At 41.3% G+C, this 18551-nt stretch overlaps 1 protein-coding gene across 10 annotated transcripts in view; it reads left to right on the top strand.

Annotated features, from left to right (window-relative positions):
- Positions 1–18551, top strand: part of OLFM2 (olfactomedin 2) — a 309721-nt gene that overhangs the window by 221531 nt on the left and 69639 nt on the right. For all 10 annotated transcript variants that reach the window (XM_069972451.1, XM_069972155.1, XM_069972513.1 and 7 more), the window contains exon 3: positions 5137–5289. In XM_069972451.1, the coding sequence (XP_069828552.1) occupies positions 5137–5289 (153 nt within the window). The remainder of the gene's footprint in view (positions 1–5136; positions 5290–18551) is intronic.

The raw sequence follows: 18551 nt of genomic DNA, 5'->3' as shown, positions 1-18551 counted from the left end.
CACTATATATAGCAGCATACAATTTATTGCACATAAATCCCAATTCAGACTATATGTGTCATATCCCTGTAAGGATGCACTAATGCCTGCACCTATATCCCTATACCAATGTATACCAAAGCCAAGCTGCAGGGTTAATAATCCACTGAGATCATACTCAAAGCAATATGCCGGGATAAATCACTCACCCAATCTGAATATCCTGACTCCTCCACTCCACACCCCAACGCGTTTCGCCGCTGCTTTTACCAGGAGCGATGGATTGGAGGAGTGTACTGTATTCTTATAGAAACTGAGCATATTGGGAATTTAGGATACCTGGTGCAGAGAATAGTGAGGAAAAATCCAGTCCAGCAAAAAACGTACCCACCCGCAAGGTATCAAGAAGCAATAAGAAGTCCAGGTCTTGTCAGTTCCCACCATACTCCAAAATGAACTGCTCGGCCTCATGACTGGCCTTAGGCAAGTTTGGAAATATTCTACTTCCAGAATTTACAATCAGTTTAACTTCTTTGCAAACAACCTAGAGAAAATGTCTGCTCGTCTCTACTAAACGCTCGGTGCCACCTGTTTGTTGTCCCCCAGGTTTTTCTGGGGGACAAATCCCTGATGCTTGCAGTTTTGTTAAATACATTTATAGCCACTCGCTTTTATAAGAAAATCTGCAGGCCTAGCAGTCCACAGTGAGATGGCAGCTGTATCCTCCTGCAGGGTAATTACAATTGCAGCTATTTTCTCTCCAGAGAAATCTAATGCCAGACTGTCCGTTTGGGCCGTAGACCAAAAAAAAAAAGAAAAGATCAGAGTGTCCCATAAGTACCATATAAAGTGCTCGCGAATTGGGACTATGCCTATGTGGAATACTAAAGAAATTTCCAGTTTCTATGGTTGCTAATAATATATATGCGCACACATCGCATCTTCTATGACCCATGTATGAGATTCAGTCATCATTATATGAGAATCTTTATTCTTTATTCTAAGTAACTTTATGGAGAGCAGAATGGTGGAGTTTTAGGGTACAAACCCACACACCGTAAACGCAGCAGATTTGAAGCAGATTTGGTGGTGCAGATTTGATGCTGTGTCCAGTTATTTAGATCTAATCTGCTGTGTATTTGTTGCGTGTTTGTTGCGTGTTTGCTGCGTATCGCAGCAGTAAATAAGCTGCGTATACGGTGTGTGGGTTTGTACCCTTAGGCTATATTCATTTACTTTACAATGGTACAGACTTTGCCTCAAGTCACAGTAAACTTATGAGGCCTAACTGTAATGTCTTCTTAGAAAAAAAAAATTGCAAGTGATGCCGCGACTTTTACAATATCAACTATTGAATTTGTTATGACTGTGAAAAGATTATATAAAGGAGCGCTTTGACACCACCAGGTAGCTTGTAGTCAGTGTTTGATTGGGATTAGAAGCCTTAGAACATGACTGGGGGTTTAAAGGGAAACTGAAAGCACGGATAAAACAGTGAAAATGATCTTTATTTCTTTGCCCGCCCCGCTCTCTTGATGCTGCTATGTTTTCTGGCTGCCCTGCCTCCTCCAGAATAATTGACAGCCGCCTCATCTTCATCTGAGCGAGAGTTCAACATGAGCCAGCTGTCAATCATTCTGGAGGAGGCGGGGGCAGCCAGAAGACACAGCAGCGTCCGGAGAGTGGGGGGCGGGTGCAGACAGTGTGACAGACCCGCCATTGTGACACAGCACAATGTTTTTACCACAGACACTGAATCACACAGCATCTCTAAAGATATGTATGCAGTGCTTATATGATGGGCAATGGACAACTGGCAGCACGGATGTATGCATTTCCGTGCTGTCAGTTTTCCTTTAAGCCAAGCTAGAAATCTCTCCAGAAGGGAAGATTACTTATATTTAGACTGCTGTCTTAGGGTTATTGCACCTGACTAGTACAAAATAGGGTGCTGGCTGGCTCCATAGAGGGCTGTTGTTGTGGGACCGAAGGGGTAATGTTTCTACTTAAGGACAGAGTCATAAAGTTATGTTCAGACTTATAGGCGTTTAGGCTTCACTGGGAATTTTAGAAAGGACAATCAAAGCATTTCTTTGATGCTACCTTTAGGAGATAGCTTTTCTTCCCCAGTCATGTTCTAAGGCTTCTATTTGGAGTCAAATGCTGAATTGAATGGAAAGTTACCACTAAATGGTGGCATCAAGAACTGCTTTGCATATCCTTCTTCTCAATATTCCCAGTAACATGTGGGTCTCCACATGTCTTTAAGACTCTCTGTTCAAGGAAAAACAATAATCCTTTGGTCTCGCAACAAAAGGCCTTTCTACAGTAAGCCAGCACCCTGCTGTCCGCTGATGATCAGAAATAACCCTGAAACAGCTGTCTATAGATGGGTATTCTTTCCTTCTAGACACATTTCTGGCTTGGCTAAAACCCTTAGTCATGTTCTAGGGCTTCTTATTGGAGTCAAACGCTGACCTGAAGTGAAAGCTACCTCCAAAAGGTGGTTCAGAGAGCTGCTTTGCCTATTGTTCTTCCCAGAATCCCCAGTATACCCTGAATGGCTTATAAGTCTCCACTAGATATGAGCGCACCTCAGCATGCTTTAGTTCGATCATTTGGAAAATCACTGTGACGGTTTCAATGTTTTCCCAGACTCCATAGAGCTTCAGCCACCAGTATTCAAATGCCGAGTGATCTGCCTTGAGCATGCTAAGTTCTTTACGATGTTCTCTTCAAAGAGAAACATTACCTCTTTGGTCCCATTTATGTTAAGGTTAAACAAGGTAGTTTGTGAGTGACTGTGGATCCTGGACATTAAACTAGAGTCGTATGTGCTGTTTGTTTTGTTTGTCGGGTCGCAAGTTGTTCTTTAGAGCCATATGGTCCCATATCTGGTAGAGACAGCTGATGAAGATGGATGACATTACTAGAATTCATAGAGCTCTATAGTTCCAGTATGTTAGGAATGGTCTCTCACTTTGGTTACAGTAATCTTACGCAACACTTACAGCAGAAACGATGCACATGCGCAACGTTGCTCCTTCTGCTGGGACCTCCAACAATCTCCAGAATGGTCCTTGTAAGCCAGGCTCCTTGTTGACTGAGGTGCAAAATCTCTAAGACATGAAATGAATGTTGTGCAGGGCATGCAAGCCAATTTTTGAGTGCAAATTGCACCAATTTGGTAAATTGTCAAATTTGCCAAACAAAGCTCCCACAAATATTCCTGCAGCTAAATGGCCCTCCATATCTTTTAGACTTTAGGTTACACCAATGGTAGATGATGACAAGTCCCAGCAGTCCTCATACATGAGATCCACACACCCATTGTAATTACATTAATTTATTATTCAATGCATTGGATGAGGTCAAGTGCATACATATGTATTTAGTCATTGAATAATCCACTCAGACACTTTCTGGTTCTGAATGATGGAGATACTCAGTTGTTGTGCATGCCTATGAGGTAATCCACTATATTACCACAATGAAGTACAACCTCATATGTATGACCTACTTCATTACACTCATATAATTCAATTACCAAAATGCAAATGATCTCACCAATCTCACCTGAAAGCAAACAAATACAAATTGGGATTATTTGCAAATATGTTATCCACCAGCCTTACGGCTTCTAGTTATCATTTAAAGGGAAACTGTCCTATGAAAATACAGTTCAATAAGGGGGAACTGAGCAGATTGATATATCATTTCATAAGGAAAGATTTAGTAGACACCCCCAGCGATCCTGAGAACAGGGACAAAATTGTCCTTGAAATGAATGGACTTCACCACACTTGAGCAGCCAACGTTTTATTCATTCTCTATGGAACCAACAAATATTGCAGTGCTCAGCAAAGTTCAGTGGCCACACAGACATCGAACAGAGTGCAGACTATGCACACGTAGTGCAATCCATTAATTCCGCGCCAATTTTTTTCCTGTTTTTTGGATTATTGGGATTTGGACCACCATTGATCAACTTCTTTAGATGGGAATACCCCTTTTACATGGCCATAAACATGTAGATAAAAGTAGGGTACTGGTTGAACAAATGTTTTGTAGGTACTAGATGAATATTAATCCATATTGGCCGTAAGCTGTTCAATACATGATCAATGTCTTTAGACCAAGGATGAACAATACTTCTGGGAATATTCTAGGAACTAAGAATATTCTGAGATGATCCTTTCACGAAAGATGTTTCCTGAACATAAATGTAGTAGGTCAACAGCACTCCCTAATAAAAAATGGATAGCGCTCACCTTGATTGAGTAGATGTGCTCTAAGCCAGGTCTGAGGCGGAAGAAAAAAAAAATGGAGCATCTAACCTGCTGTTTCTTACCTTGATCCTCTGCCCCATTACCATGTACCTTGTAGTCTACTTCATATGCTAATTAGGTGGTTTGGTGAACTGGGGGTTGGACTATGACCCTCAATGTACTGATCCACACGGCCACATTGCCCAGTCTAATGAACACTCATCCCGCGCATCCAGGTTGTTGGGTTGGTCAAAAAATATATTCAAAACGTATGTTCATTGTCACTGTCTCTCCATTGACCATTAGGTTACATGAGTTTCATATTCCCAGTATTGCAAAACCCTGTTTAGAACTGCACAGTAGAATCTGGTACAGCTGATACATTGTGTGGGTGGGCAATGCCAAAGTGCTGGTTCCTGCTAGACTAACAATTTGATACAAGAAACCCATAACCAGAAACCTAAACATGTAATACTATTGTCGATTTTATACATGAAGATTATTGGCTTAGGACGGAGGGACGCAGATAACACTTTAAGTTAGGTGTTTGTTAAGAGGCTAAAAATAAAGGTGAGATGGGGCTAGGTCTAAATATACTCACTCACTAAGTTTCATCATATTAAGAAAAATCATATGATTGAAAAACCATTCAAGAGGAAAGATCTTGTGATGTTAGATTGGTGACAAGTTGGGGACCATGCTCGAATGCATCGGTAGATATACACAATGAAGAAGAATTGAGATGAGGGTTGGCCTTCAGGGTTTCCAATAGGACCTTAATACATACAGTACAAGAATACTGGAAAATATTGCATGACCTACAATAAAGACTACATGCGCTCGACTTACTTAATGAATGTTGTCTCCTATGGGTTTTTTTTTACACCAGGTACAGAACATTTCCCAGTCCATGGAAGTCTTAGATCTGAGAACATTTCGAGATCTACAGTATGTGCGAAACACAGAATCCTTAATGAAAGTTCTGGATACGAAGCTGAAGGCCACAGACACCCAGAAAAGTATCAACGCCAAAAGCTTCCAGGTACAATAAGATGCAACGTACTGTAGTACATGTGATGAAAGGAGAATTTTTTAAAAATATAAGTATTTACATTTCATTGAATATTTGACTTCAAGATAATGGCCAGTGTGCACAGTGTATGGTTGGATCGGAAGAAAGGTGCCATGAAAAATGTGGTCTGGATAAAGTGGTGGTCTTCTCAAAGGGTCAAGGTTTAATTGTAACTCTTTTAGGAAAAACTGTCATCACTTTCATGCTGCCTGAGCCATAAGCCATCAGGGTGGTTCTCAGAAGCATCTCCCCTGTCCACAAGCCTTGATTGATAGATCTGTCCCCATCTCCAAACAGAAAGAGGTCCATCATTAAAGGTCAGAGGGACAGGGGGAAGCCTCTGGGTCACACCTTGATTACATGTTGTTTAGGCAGCATGAAAGCCATGACAGGTTCTCTTCAAAGAGCCTCTATCAAAAATGTCAGACATCTTGATCCATATGGAGCCACTACTTAGTTCTCATTGCGGCAGGGGAGGTGCTGGTCGACAGATAATGGACATCATTGTAGTCTATGTAAAAACAGTAGACGGTAACAGCATCCACAAGGGGGTATAGTTACAAAAAAAAAAAAATTGTCTTTATTCCAACATGGCATCCATATAAGCAGCAATGTTTCAACCATGCTTGAGAAAGACCTTGCTGCTTATATGGATGCCATATTGAAATAAAGCCAATTTTTGCATGGATCTCTTAGCCCCAAAGGGACACAGGAACTAGTGTTGCCCCATTTAAGATGTGATGTGGACTCTCTTTTTATATCATTGTCTAAGGATTGTCAGTGGAGCACTTTTCCCCTTTTCTCTTTGGAGACCACATGGTAGTGACCACCAAGTCTACAGTAGACCCTTAATAGCATATTAGACACTACGCCATTTACGAATTCCCTGCTGTCATGGTCCTGAAGAGTTCTCTTGCCGTCCATTGACCTGTGAAATGGGATGTATTTTCCCCTTAGATTACACAGATTTCAGATGCCATGATTAAGAGCCTGGCAAGGCTCGAAACGCGTCGGTTATTTTAAAATAGTTACAATAAAGTTGGAAACTTTTATGTGAGCTGAAGGAATTTTGCTTTTTTCTTACTAAAATTTAAAGCTGTTAAATGGAGAATCAACATAAAAAGCCTTCAGATCTCTGGAGAACCAGTTCCACATGGATAGACTATAGCTAATGTCTTTGGAAGAGAACACGGGTCCTTTTAGGGTTACTTTTGCAATAACACATAATAGAAAAAAGACTTAAGTAGATCTCTTGTGTAAGGGCCCTATTACACACCCCAAACCTCACAGAAAATTTACAGAGCCTTTACATGGTTCAAACCATGGGGCCACTAAATCCTTTGTGTGGCCCTTTGCTTGTAGTCTGCACATGTGTAACCGATGGGTGATGTTTTTTGCATTTGCTCGCTCTTCAGCTGATAGCTGACCCTTTTACAAATGGCAATATTGATCCAATAATAATCCCTTGTATTGGGACCCCAAGAGGGATCAACCTGGTTGACTTTCAACATATGTGATCTCCTGTTCTCAAGGGAGATAAGAGATGAGATGAAAAGTCACGTTCTTCTCACTCTTATCATATTTATGTGGGAATCTAAAGAGAAAATTTGTATGACTGCCTGAAGCCAAAAACTCTCTGACCCTTATAAATATAATTTCTTGACATGTCTTCCCAATATAACAAAGTAGTAAAAGCTATGATCCCACTAAAAACCTACAAAGTCTATGATAAAAGACCAGAAAGGTAATCACTAGAGATGAGCACGACTCAAGCATGCTCCAGTCCGAATGTCCAGCATTTGATTACCGGTGGCTGAAGAAGATGGATACAGCCCTATGGAGTCCAGGAAAACATGGATACAGCTTATGGCTAAGTTCCTACAATGTAAAGAGAAGGGAAAATAACGTTGTTGCAAAACATTGGTTGTTATTAATGATCGTGATTGTTAATAATGACCATTGTTTTGCAACAACAGCCATTATTTGCCCTTATTTTTACAATGTGGGAACATAGCCATAGGCTGTATCCATGTTTTCCTGGACTCCACAGGGCTGCATCTAACTTCTTCGGCCATCGGTAATCAAATGATGAATGGTTGGACTGGCGCATGCTCGAGTTGTGCTCATCTCTAGTAATCACTATGTCCTCTACTGCAAACACATCTATCATCCATAACATGAAATTACATCCCAAGCTTCATTGACCACAATTGTAATTTCAATGGAAATTTTTGAACTCTTTGGATTAGATAAAGTCATGAGTCTTCTAATATACTTTCTATTTGTACTGTACAATACTTTTTTTTTTTTTACAAATAGGATTTCCAGAACTTGTCTCTGACCTCACGGTGTCCCTACTCCCACTCAAGGCATTTTGCCACAGTCGAGATACTTAATCAATTTTCAGGATTATTAAATTTGTGCAGCTCCAGCAGGACTGGATCTGGCTGCATTTCATGATTTAGAGTAAGAAGGCAGCTGGCAGCTTCGGAGCTCTGAATCCTTAATGTACAGCTGACACCAGGGGACACTGGATGCAAGCGGAACCATTGCTTGCTCATTTACCTGCGACTGACTTCATGAGCCCTATGTCGTGAAAGAAGTTCATAGTATGTAGCTATACACCCAATATCTGGGTGGGGTCTTCCCTTCTTACCGAACTATTTCTAAAATAAAAGCTGTCACAGTGACCCAGTCACATATGAGAATGCACATACCCCTTCATGTCCAAATCCTTTCCATAAAAAATATTATAGTACATGAATTGGCTTGACAATTTGACAAGATTGACAACTACTTTTCTGAAACATTCACATGGCAACCTTTTTAAACTTTTTTTTAAAGGCCGTATAGAAAACATTACCCAATTGTGGACAATAATGAGGTCTGCCATCTTCGAAAGCATATGTGCCCCATCCTGATATCAATTGTACAGTAGAGGCAGACTATGGGACTGCTATCATAGTTACATAGTTAAAGGAGTATTCCAGGAAAAATTAACCTTTTTCCTATCCGCAGGATAGGGGAAAAGTAAAAAATTGTGGGGGGTCCAACCTCTGTACCCCCGTTGATCTCTGTATCAGGCCCTGCAGGTCTGTTAGAGCTGTGGGTCCGGGACGTAGCCCGCTGCTCTATTCATTCTTATGGAGCCAACGGAAAGAGCCTTCTGTCGCTCTATAGGAATGAATAGAGCCATGGTTCATGCGTACCCTTTGCTGTATTCATAACAGAACCTGCGAACCCAATATGGAGATCGACGGGGGTTAAGAGGTCAGACCCCCGGTGATCTCCTATTTTTCCCCTATACTGTGGATAGGGGAAAAGTTCATTTTTCCTGGAATAAGCCTTTCATATGGTTAAAAAATAGTCCACCAAGTTCAACCTATAACCCTACTGTGTTGATCCAGAGGAAGGTAAACTTTCATGCCAATTTCCCAGTCACTGGGAGAAAAATTCCTTCCTGCCCCTTTTCCATAACAATTAAAATGTGAAGATAATTTGCCACCTACTGTAAAATCTGACACCTACTCATAATTTTTCCATACATATTCAATATTAAAGGGGAACTATCAGCAGGTTGGACACATACATTCTTTGGGTTAGGAGTAGAGTGTCAGGCCTAGGGAGTACATTAACAATAAGCTAGGGAGGCACAAATCATCCCTAGCTTGCTGCTAACTTTTCTCCATATTACCCAACCCTAATCGTGTAGGTTGCCATAAAAACGAAGCAAGGGAGCTTGGACATCCGAGAGACACATCAGTCCTTGCTCCATGCAACGTGTGCTATGCTAATATACAGTAGCTATGGAGCTGGCGCTGGCTAAATCTATAGATAGATCGATCAGATATACAAATACTTTACTGTAAGTAGAAATTAACCCGTCTACAATGTTATAGTCCACTGGGTTTCACTGGACAAGGAAGAACACTAATTGACTTCCATTTGTTCCAGTTCATTTAATGTGACCTTTCCATTGCTGAACTGACACAACCGTTTCCCATCATGTCAATGTTTCTAAAGATTGGTACACGAGTCTATTACTTCTTTCATTCTGCCGCTTGATTTGTCATAATTTACTACAGGTTTTGCCTACAGTCATAGGATTGGTACTTTTTAACTGTGTCGGTCCTAGGAGAGCTTTTGATTGGCCAAGAAAGCTTGAGGACACTAATTTATATACATTGCACCTAAAGGGGTTATCCAGTATTAGAAAAACATGGCCACTTTCATCCAGAGACAGCACCACTCTTGTTTTTAGCTCAGGTGTGGTTTGCAATTGAGCTTTGATCACTTCAATCGAATGGAGTTGCAAAACCTACAACCTAACTAGAGACAAGATTTGTGCTGTCTCTGGAAGAAAGCAGCCATGTTTTTTTCCCCTTAGTGTTATGGATGTGTCATCTTCGCTTTGCTATAGAAGCCCCCATTACCTTGTCCTTCAGTAAGGCCTTATTCACATGTCCCAAAATTTACGGATCCGTATTTCCGCACTCGAGTTAGTGCACATGGATATCTATTGGGCTATTCACACGATCAGTAGATTACAAAGATGCAAACCAATGCTGAAAAAAGGAAAAAAAAAAAAAAGGACCTAGTGCGGACCCAGATTTTTATGCGGATTCTCTCATAGAAATCAATGCTACTTGTTATTTTCTACGGATTGTCACCTTTTGGCATCTGTATTTCCGTGAAAAAATAAGGATGGAGTCACATGTTGACAGGTTGTGTTTCTGAAAAACAGATTTACAGAAATATGGATGCACTGCAGAATCCTAGTCCATAATCTTCAGTGGATTGTATGGATGGATAGCGGGAGGAATCTACAGACACGAAAAAAAAAAAACCTGAATGTTTGCTTAAAGGGGTAGTCCACCAAAAAATGTTTTCTTTCAAATCAACTGGTGCCATAAAGTGCCAGAGATTTGTAATTCTCTTCTATTAAAAAATCTTAAGTCTTCCAGTACTTATCAGCTGCTGTGTGTTCAACAGGAAGTGGTGTTTTCTTTCCTGTCTGACCCAGTGCTCTCTGTTGCCTCCTCTGTCCATGTCAGGAACTGTCCAAAGCAGGAGCAAATCTCCATAGAAAACCTCTCCTGCTCTCCAGACTGGAAATAATACAACTTCCTGTTGGGCATACAGCAGCTGATAAGTACTGGAAGGCTTGAGATTTTTTAATAGAAGTAAATTACAAATTTCTGGCACTTCATGGCAGCAGTTGATTTGAAAGAAATTTTTTTTGGGTGGACTACCCCTTTAAGGCCTTAGTGGTGATTATACTACATGAACCAATGCTTTTAGGCTAGGTTCACACTGCGTTTTCAGCATCCGTTTAACGGATCCGTTTTTTTTAACGTCCAGAAAAATAGGGTCAGCAACGTTTTTTGGTCCGTTTTGGTCCGCCAAAAAAAACGGATCCGTTTTTTTTTATAATGGAAGTCAATGGAAAAACGGATGCACACAAATGAATCCGTTTTTTGCAATCCGTTTTTCATGCGTTTTTTGCAAAAAACGGATGCGTTAAACGGATGCTGAAAACGCAGTGTGAACCTAGCCTTAGCTGGATAGCGATCATACAGGTCCTTGGACACCACAAGTCTTCATACAAAGACATTGTACAGCTACACTCATCCTTAGCGTTACATTTTACAATGCGTGAGACCATGCGGCATTAACAACTGAAAACTTGTATGGTCAACGGAAACTAAAGATGAGCGAATCTTAAGCATGCCCAGGTTCGTACGAACCTGAACACTACATTTGATTACAAAGTTGGACGCAGTACTAAGGCTGTCTGGAAAACATGTATAAAGCCATAGGTCATAGGCTGTGTTCATGTTTTCCAGGACTCCCTAGGCCTGAATCCAACTTCAGCCACCAGTAATCAAATACAGAGCGTTCGAGTTTGTCGGAACCCAAGCATGCTGATATTTTCCAGCTACCTGACCTGACTAATGTGTTCCATAAAATACACAGTACTATAAAGAAAATAAACTCTACATGGACAGACTTAACCCGTGCTTTCAAGTGGTTGCCGCTGGCATGTTGGGTTTGAACCTGGCCGATGGCTATATCTGCATGGACTTTCTCTCTATGATTTCCCTTCAGCCTTCAGAAATTACCTTGGGGCTATCTGGCTTTCTATTAGATTGGCTCTGATGTGTGAAAGTCTGTGTATTTGCCAGTGACGCCTGTCTCAGTACAACGTAATAAAATATATTGGCAGTACATCAGAAAGAGAAATATTGCACAAGAAATGTCAAGAAAGCGAAGAAGAAATTAAGTGGTCTGAATACTTCAAAATGACTAATGTTATCAATAAGACATCTACCTGTCTTCTCTTACTAGAAGAAAGTATTACACAAAAACTTTTTTTGGAGCTAAAGTCATAGGTGGACCCATCACAGGTATTCTGGATAAATTAATATTTTATATGCTGCTGAGGATGTACCACACACTGGTTATGGAGTGCAGTGCGCTAAGGGGCTCTAAGGGGGTGGTACAGCAAACAGGCTTTGAGTACACTTGGGCAACTGTCACATTGTTGGAACCCACCATTGGAAACATGGGAACTGTGCTTGAAAAAGGGGTAGCCCAAGTGTAAAGTGTACAATACAGTACAAATACAAGTGCAATACAGTACAAAAATGGTAATGACTTTAAGAGCAGGTGCAAGTGACAAGAGGAAGAATAAGAGAAGTAGTTGACATAGATTAGGGCCCTATTCCACCAGACGATTATCGTTCAGAATATCGTTAAATCGTTCGAATCTAAACGATAATCTTCGTTTGAATAGCAGTTAACGACTAACGACCGAACGAGAAATTGTTGATCGTTTAATAAGACCTGGACCTATTTTTATCTTTACTCGTTCGCAAATCGTTCGTATTGAATAAGAAGTCGTTCGGTCGTTCGCAGTAGCGACGAACGCAATAGCGACAACAAGACGACCGCAAGTAACGATTATCTTTCCATGTAAATGGGCAAACAATTTTAGGCCTTTCGTAATAGCGGTCGTTTATCGTTAACGATTATGCGAACAATAATCGTCCGGTGGAATAGGGCCCTTAGAGTAGGTATAGGGGCCATCTTGGGGGACTTGTCCAACTAATAGTGTACTCTGCAGAGATTGTTTAGTAGAAGTAGTGTTGAAGAATGTGAAGAATACTTGTACTGAGGTTTAGAGTAGCTTCTTTCTGACCACCTTCTGCCTACACAATCTCGGTTACCACCTTTTGAGGTAGTACGAGCCCCAGGCCTTTACAACTGGGAGTAGCAGACTTTCAGAGGTTTCCCAGAAGAGTCTTGTGTAGTCAGCAAGATACTTCAGTTTTCCGCTATTTGTCTTGCTGGGGATCTGTTCCTTGCTTTGGTAAGCAGGGTCAGAGGGTCATCTTAGGATAGTCACAGTCACAGAGGTGGGTCTTTCAGCTAGTAAACATTTTTTTTTAGGTATTTATTTAGATTTCGACAAGTTTTTCTCAAACAAAAAGACAGATAAAAAGAACAATTTAAACCGTACAGAGCACAACCTATAAAACAATGACACTAGAAGGCACTGTGGCATGAAAAATATTCCTTAGAAAATGACTAGAGATGAGCGAACCGAGTTCGGATTCGAGTCGATCCGAACCCGAACGATCGGCATTTGATTAGCGGGGGCTTCTGAACTTGGATAAAGCTCTAAGGTTGTCTGGAAAACATGGATACAGCCAATGACTATATCCATGATTTCCACATAGCCTTAGCGCTCATCTCTAACAATGACTCTTTAATACCACAAAATTCAAGACTTGCATCGCTTTCAATATAAGTTGCCAATTCTTCTTTTTTGGGTTTGGGGTTAAGGATGGTACATGTATGTTACGTGAAGCACCTTCTCTAGGGTAGGTTAACAGCACCATTGCAGACATTGCTGGATGAGAGAGTGTTAGCATGTGGCTTTCCAGAGAAAGATAACAGAAAGCAGTTGGGTCACGAGGATCACACGGCCAACATTCTTGGTAATAAGGGACATTGTCAGAGGGGAAATAGGTGGAATTTGCAGCAGTTAGCTTGTCACTAGTCCCTTCTGTCTCATAACAGAATATCAGAATCTGGCCTACTCTTACTTCAGGACTTATAGAATCAGGCTATGGCTATGTTTCCACAACGTCTCTTTTAGGTATAAAAGAAAAAAAAAAAAAAAAAAAAGATAATTACAGCCACTAATAATTATCATTATTTATGGTTGTCATTAAAAAATAACGGCTGTTATTTCACCTAAAACATAAAAAAATTCCCAGGTTAGCTTTAGGAGTTCTTAGCAGGCATAGTATAGCCCCAGGTTGCCCTTAGTTATTTCCTCTATACAGGGAGGCTGCCTCAGCACATATTGTCTCAAGAGAGGTTAACTCTAAAGCCCCAATTACGCGGGGTGATTCAGAGGAGCAAGCGAGCACCGACCTGTCAGGTCAGCACTCGCTTTGCTGCTCCTTCCCCTCTCGCTGACGGCGCTATTATACGCACCGTCATTGAGCGGGTAAGAGCGGGGGGAGGGGGGGGGCTACCTGCCCGATCCCCCATAGCAGCCTATTACACGAAGCAGATCATTGCCAGGCTGATCGTCTATGTTTCAGCCTGTTGAAAGACAGTGGTTAACCGACATCATGCATGTCAGCTGATCGTTGTCTGCTATTACACAAAACGATTAACAGACGATATCAGCCAAATACTGACCATAATCACTTTGTGTAATAGGGCCTTTCAGCCCCTTTTACATTTGCTGATTATCAGCAAGGGGTGTTGCTAGAAACTCTCCCGTGAACGATAATCGGCCTGTATAAAAGTCAGCTGAGGAGCAAGGAAAATGCCATATCATTGGCTAATCTTTTGTGGGGTGGGAAAATGTATATATAGAGAGAGAGGATAGCCCTTGACAAAGCCACTGGAGTGCGGAAACGCCAGTACTGAGATTTTTAACGTTTAGTACTGTTGCCTAGAGCAGTGCTTCTCAAATTGTGAGGCGGGCCTCACCAGTAAGGCGCCCCCTAGTTGTTGGTGAGGCCCAGCTGGGGAGCCAGTTTTCACAAAGAAACTATGATCTCCACAGTCCTTTTGCTGTTTGCAGAAATCTTCATTTCAGCAACATTATTAATTTACTTTGTACTTAATTTATTAGTATATAGAGCTTGAGAGACAGGTGAAAGGTAGCCCTAGTATTATTTTCAGCTTTTAAATGGACTTTCACCACAGATGGTGAGGCCCAGGCACCCTCTTGGTCAGTCTAGTGAGGCCCAGGCACCCTCTTGGTCAGTCTAGTGAGGCCCAGGCACCCTCTTGGTCAGTCTGGTGAGGCCCAGGCACCCTCTTGGTCAGTCTAGTGAGGCCCAGGCACCCTCTTGGTCAGTCTAGTGAGACCCAGGCACCCTCTTGGTCAGTCTGGTGAGGCCCAGGCATTGCCTTGGTCTGTTGGGTGAGGCTCCAGTAGAACAAGTTTGAGAAGCCCTGGCCTATAGACTGGTGTAAAGGCAACATCAGATATAGAATAGTGAAATAGATACTGCTGACCAGCGGACCACTGATTTAGTTATACTACACAGGGCAGCGGTATTTGGTCTGATTTTAAACATGACTTAGAATAAAGATGTGATTTTAAATATTTAATGTTCATAAAGAGCCCAAATGGAGATGTTTGGCACACTCTCTCCGCCGCACTGTGGGGGCTACAGGCGGGCATTCTGTTTTCATGGGTGATGTGTTTGTCTTCTTAGCACTATAGGAGGTGCACAGCTGAAATAACACATAAATCCAATAGGAAAGAAATGTCCAACAAAGCAGTGGCAACTCATAGTGACGGTACTACGGGGCCAGATGAAGCGTGGAAGCACGAAACAGCCGTAGCCTCTGTGGAACGCACTTGCTATGTGATTGTCACGCCGATTGACATATCGATATTCGGTGCCTGCTTAAATAAATTTGCACTTTGACGGTGAGTTGCCGCTACTTTGTTGGACATTTATTTCCTATTGTATTTTAAATTAATAGTTTAGGTAGGAACAAAGAGGGACGTAAATAATTCTTCGTAAATACCCTCAAAAAGTTTATATTGGACCCAGTAGGTCCTTGGTGGTGGTGATGTACAAATAATAGCACTCTCTACCTAAAAGATTTGCTGCTGTTGAATTTAATAAACGACACAGTTCTCACACCCAACCCCTAAGAATCTGAATTGTGCTACGGTGCATACAATATGGTATGAATACTGTATGCATCATTGCTCAATGACCAGAGGGTGGCAATTGGTTCTTGACTGGCAGATATAGTGTGGGGTGCCACTCTAATAGTGAAGCTTGCCGTGCCAACAGCGTGGCATGCCATTAAAAATGTATCAATAACTACTGTGAATATAATAATCCCTACACTTTTAATAACTAATTCACCTGCAAAGAAGTAATTGACTGATTGTTTGGTACAGAAGTGGTGAATACAATTTGGGTGCTTAAAGGGATTATCCAGCATTAGAAAAACATGGCCACTTTCTTCCAGAGACAACATGACTCTTGTTTTCAGTTCAGGTAAGATTTGAAATTAAGCTCCATTCACTTCAATGGACACAAGTTACAAGTTACCTGCACCCAAACTGGAGACAAGAGTGGTGCTGTCTCTGGAAGAAAATGGCCGTGTTTTTCTAACACTGGATAATCCCTTTAATACACTTAGGGGGAGATTTATCAAACATGGTGTAAAGTGAAACTGGCTCAGTTGCCCCTAGCAACCAATCAGATTCCACCTTTCATTCCTCACAGACTCTTTGGAAAATGAAAGGTGGAATCTGATTGGTTGCTAGGGGCAACTGAGCCAGTTTCACTTTACACCATGTTTGATAAACCTCCCCCTTAATCTTTAAACTGTGTTGTTCAGACTAATTGAAACAATAAAGTCATTGACTGAGGCTTGGGAGGAACGTGGACGCGCTCCAGGTGAGTCTAGACAACTCAATACCATCACTCCAGCCATATAGGACATATTTGAAAATATGTCGGACAAAAAAACCCCAGAAAGACTTATTCTTATTGAACTAGCTAAAGTGGTTTTCGTCTCTTGCAGAAACACTGAACTCCCATTTGCTGGGTTCCTGTTGCTTATTGATTTTGGCTTTTTTTTAATTATTTCCCTTATGTTTGCCTTCCGGTTAAAAAGTAATTTTCTACAAACAAATCTGAGATTGTTTCTTATGTCAAAAAAGGTTAAGGATGCATAAGAAGAAATATAAAACCTGCCATTCTGCGTCTGGTGCAATAACGCTCCAAGCTAAAAAAAGGAACAACAACAACAAAAAAAACAAAAACTAATATTTTTATGGGAATAATTGAACTGTGCTAAGAATTCACCTAAAACTATAAAACTATAGAAAAAAACAATGTCGAGTTATGAAATAAGAATATTGTGGTATAAGTTTTTTTGTTGTTGTTGCTTCCTTTTTTTTTTTTTAGAAACTTTAGGCTAGAGACTTGTAGACTGCAGTGGAGCTTTGTACAACTTTCGACTTAGGCCTTATAGGCCCATAATATGGAACCATTTAGGCCTTATTTTCACGTTCCGTGTTTCATGGACGACATAACCGTGGAAGACCTGTAGTGGAATTCCCTCCGCTTGACTCTACCAATATGCACAGTGCTATAGTGAAGGAGCCACGAGACTGCTTCATTAGAGCGCCGCGTATATTCATACAGTTTCCCCTCTCCCAGCATCATATTGGAGATGCTACCAAGTGGGGGAGGGGGGGGATTCCACTACAGGCCTTCCACGTCCATGTCGTCAGTGAAACACGTGGAACAAGTGAATGTGGGAATAAGGCCTTAGTCTATAGGCTTCTTCTATACTTCTATAAGTTTCTAATTGCATACGGAGGAATAGATTATTTTTTCCAAATTCTAAATAATGTTGACCTAACAATTTGCTCAATAGGCTTTATAGAATGTCCATCTACTACCATACAAATCATTAGATGTACACTGCTCCATAGCATAGAACAGAGATGTCCATGTTACTCCACACCCAACCTCGGTGGACATGGCTCTGGCTTTTAGACTTACTAGAACTGTGTTTGTAACATTTGTCGACTACTGTACTATGGTCATGCCTGTTCGCTTTTTTCTGTTGAGACTAGAGATAGCCAATCTACAGTATTAGTGAAGCAAAGCGTTTCCCTATGTTTGTTTGCTGGCTTCCTTTCCCGGAAAGTTTCCTGGGACTGCATCCAGCTTTTCCAGGCACTCAAAGTCGAGTTCAAAGGCAGCCAGCAGACAAGCATAGGGAAACACCATGCTTTCCTAATACTATAGATTCGCTCATCTTTAGTTGGGGCCCGGTAGTTTTCTTATCAACATTCTATGCAACATTCTGTGAGAAAGCAAATTGCCCAAAATCACAACTTATATTCATTGGACAAGTTTCTGATATGTATCGGCTACAATTGAATTGCGGGCACACTTGGGTGAGCCAGCAATTCAATTAACCATTGACTACAATGTAAAGCACGGCCCCCGGCTGTACTTTACATTGTGTGAACAGCTGTTGTTTCCAGACGCCGTTCAGCAAACTGCATCTGGAAATAATAGATATGTTCAGTATTTTAACCTCCATTCTAAAGAACGGACGTTAAAATAACAATGTCGGCACACAGCGGGCGGCATTGCATTGGATTTAATGCAACGCCTCCGCTGCAGAAAAGAACGGACACTGATTTAATTGCAATCAGCATCCATTCTTGTATAAAAAAATAATTCTGTGTGAACTGAGCCTTGGTATGATTGACACATCAGAGAATGTGTTGCCCTGATTTTCTTTAACTGATTGGACAAACACTAGAACGTCTTCTGTTTTCATTTCTGATCGTTATATATATATATATATATATATATATATACACTCACCGACCACTTTATTAGGTACACCATGCTAGTAACGGGTTGGACCCCCTTTAGCCTTCAGAACTGCCTCAATTCTTCGTGGCATAGATACAACAAGGTGCTGGAAGCATTCCTCAGAGATTTTGGTCCATATTGACATGATGGCATCACACAGTTGCCGCAGATTTGTCGGCTGCACATCCATGATGCGAATCTCCCGTTCCACCACATCCCAAAGATGCTCTATTGGATTGAGATCTGGTGACTGCGGAGGCCATTTGAGTACAGTGAACTCATTGTCATGTTCAAGAAACCAGTCTGAGATGATTCTAGCTTTAT

Source organism: Dendropsophus ebraccatus, chromosome 1 (genome assembly GCF_027789765.1).
Source record: "Dendropsophus ebraccatus isolate aDenEbr1 chromosome 1, aDenEbr1.pat, whole genome shotgun sequence".
Classification (NCBI taxonomy): Eukaryota; Metazoa; Chordata; class Amphibia; order Anura; family Hylidae; genus Dendropsophus; species Dendropsophus ebraccatus.
This window is presented reverse-complemented; position numbering and strand designations above follow the sequence as displayed.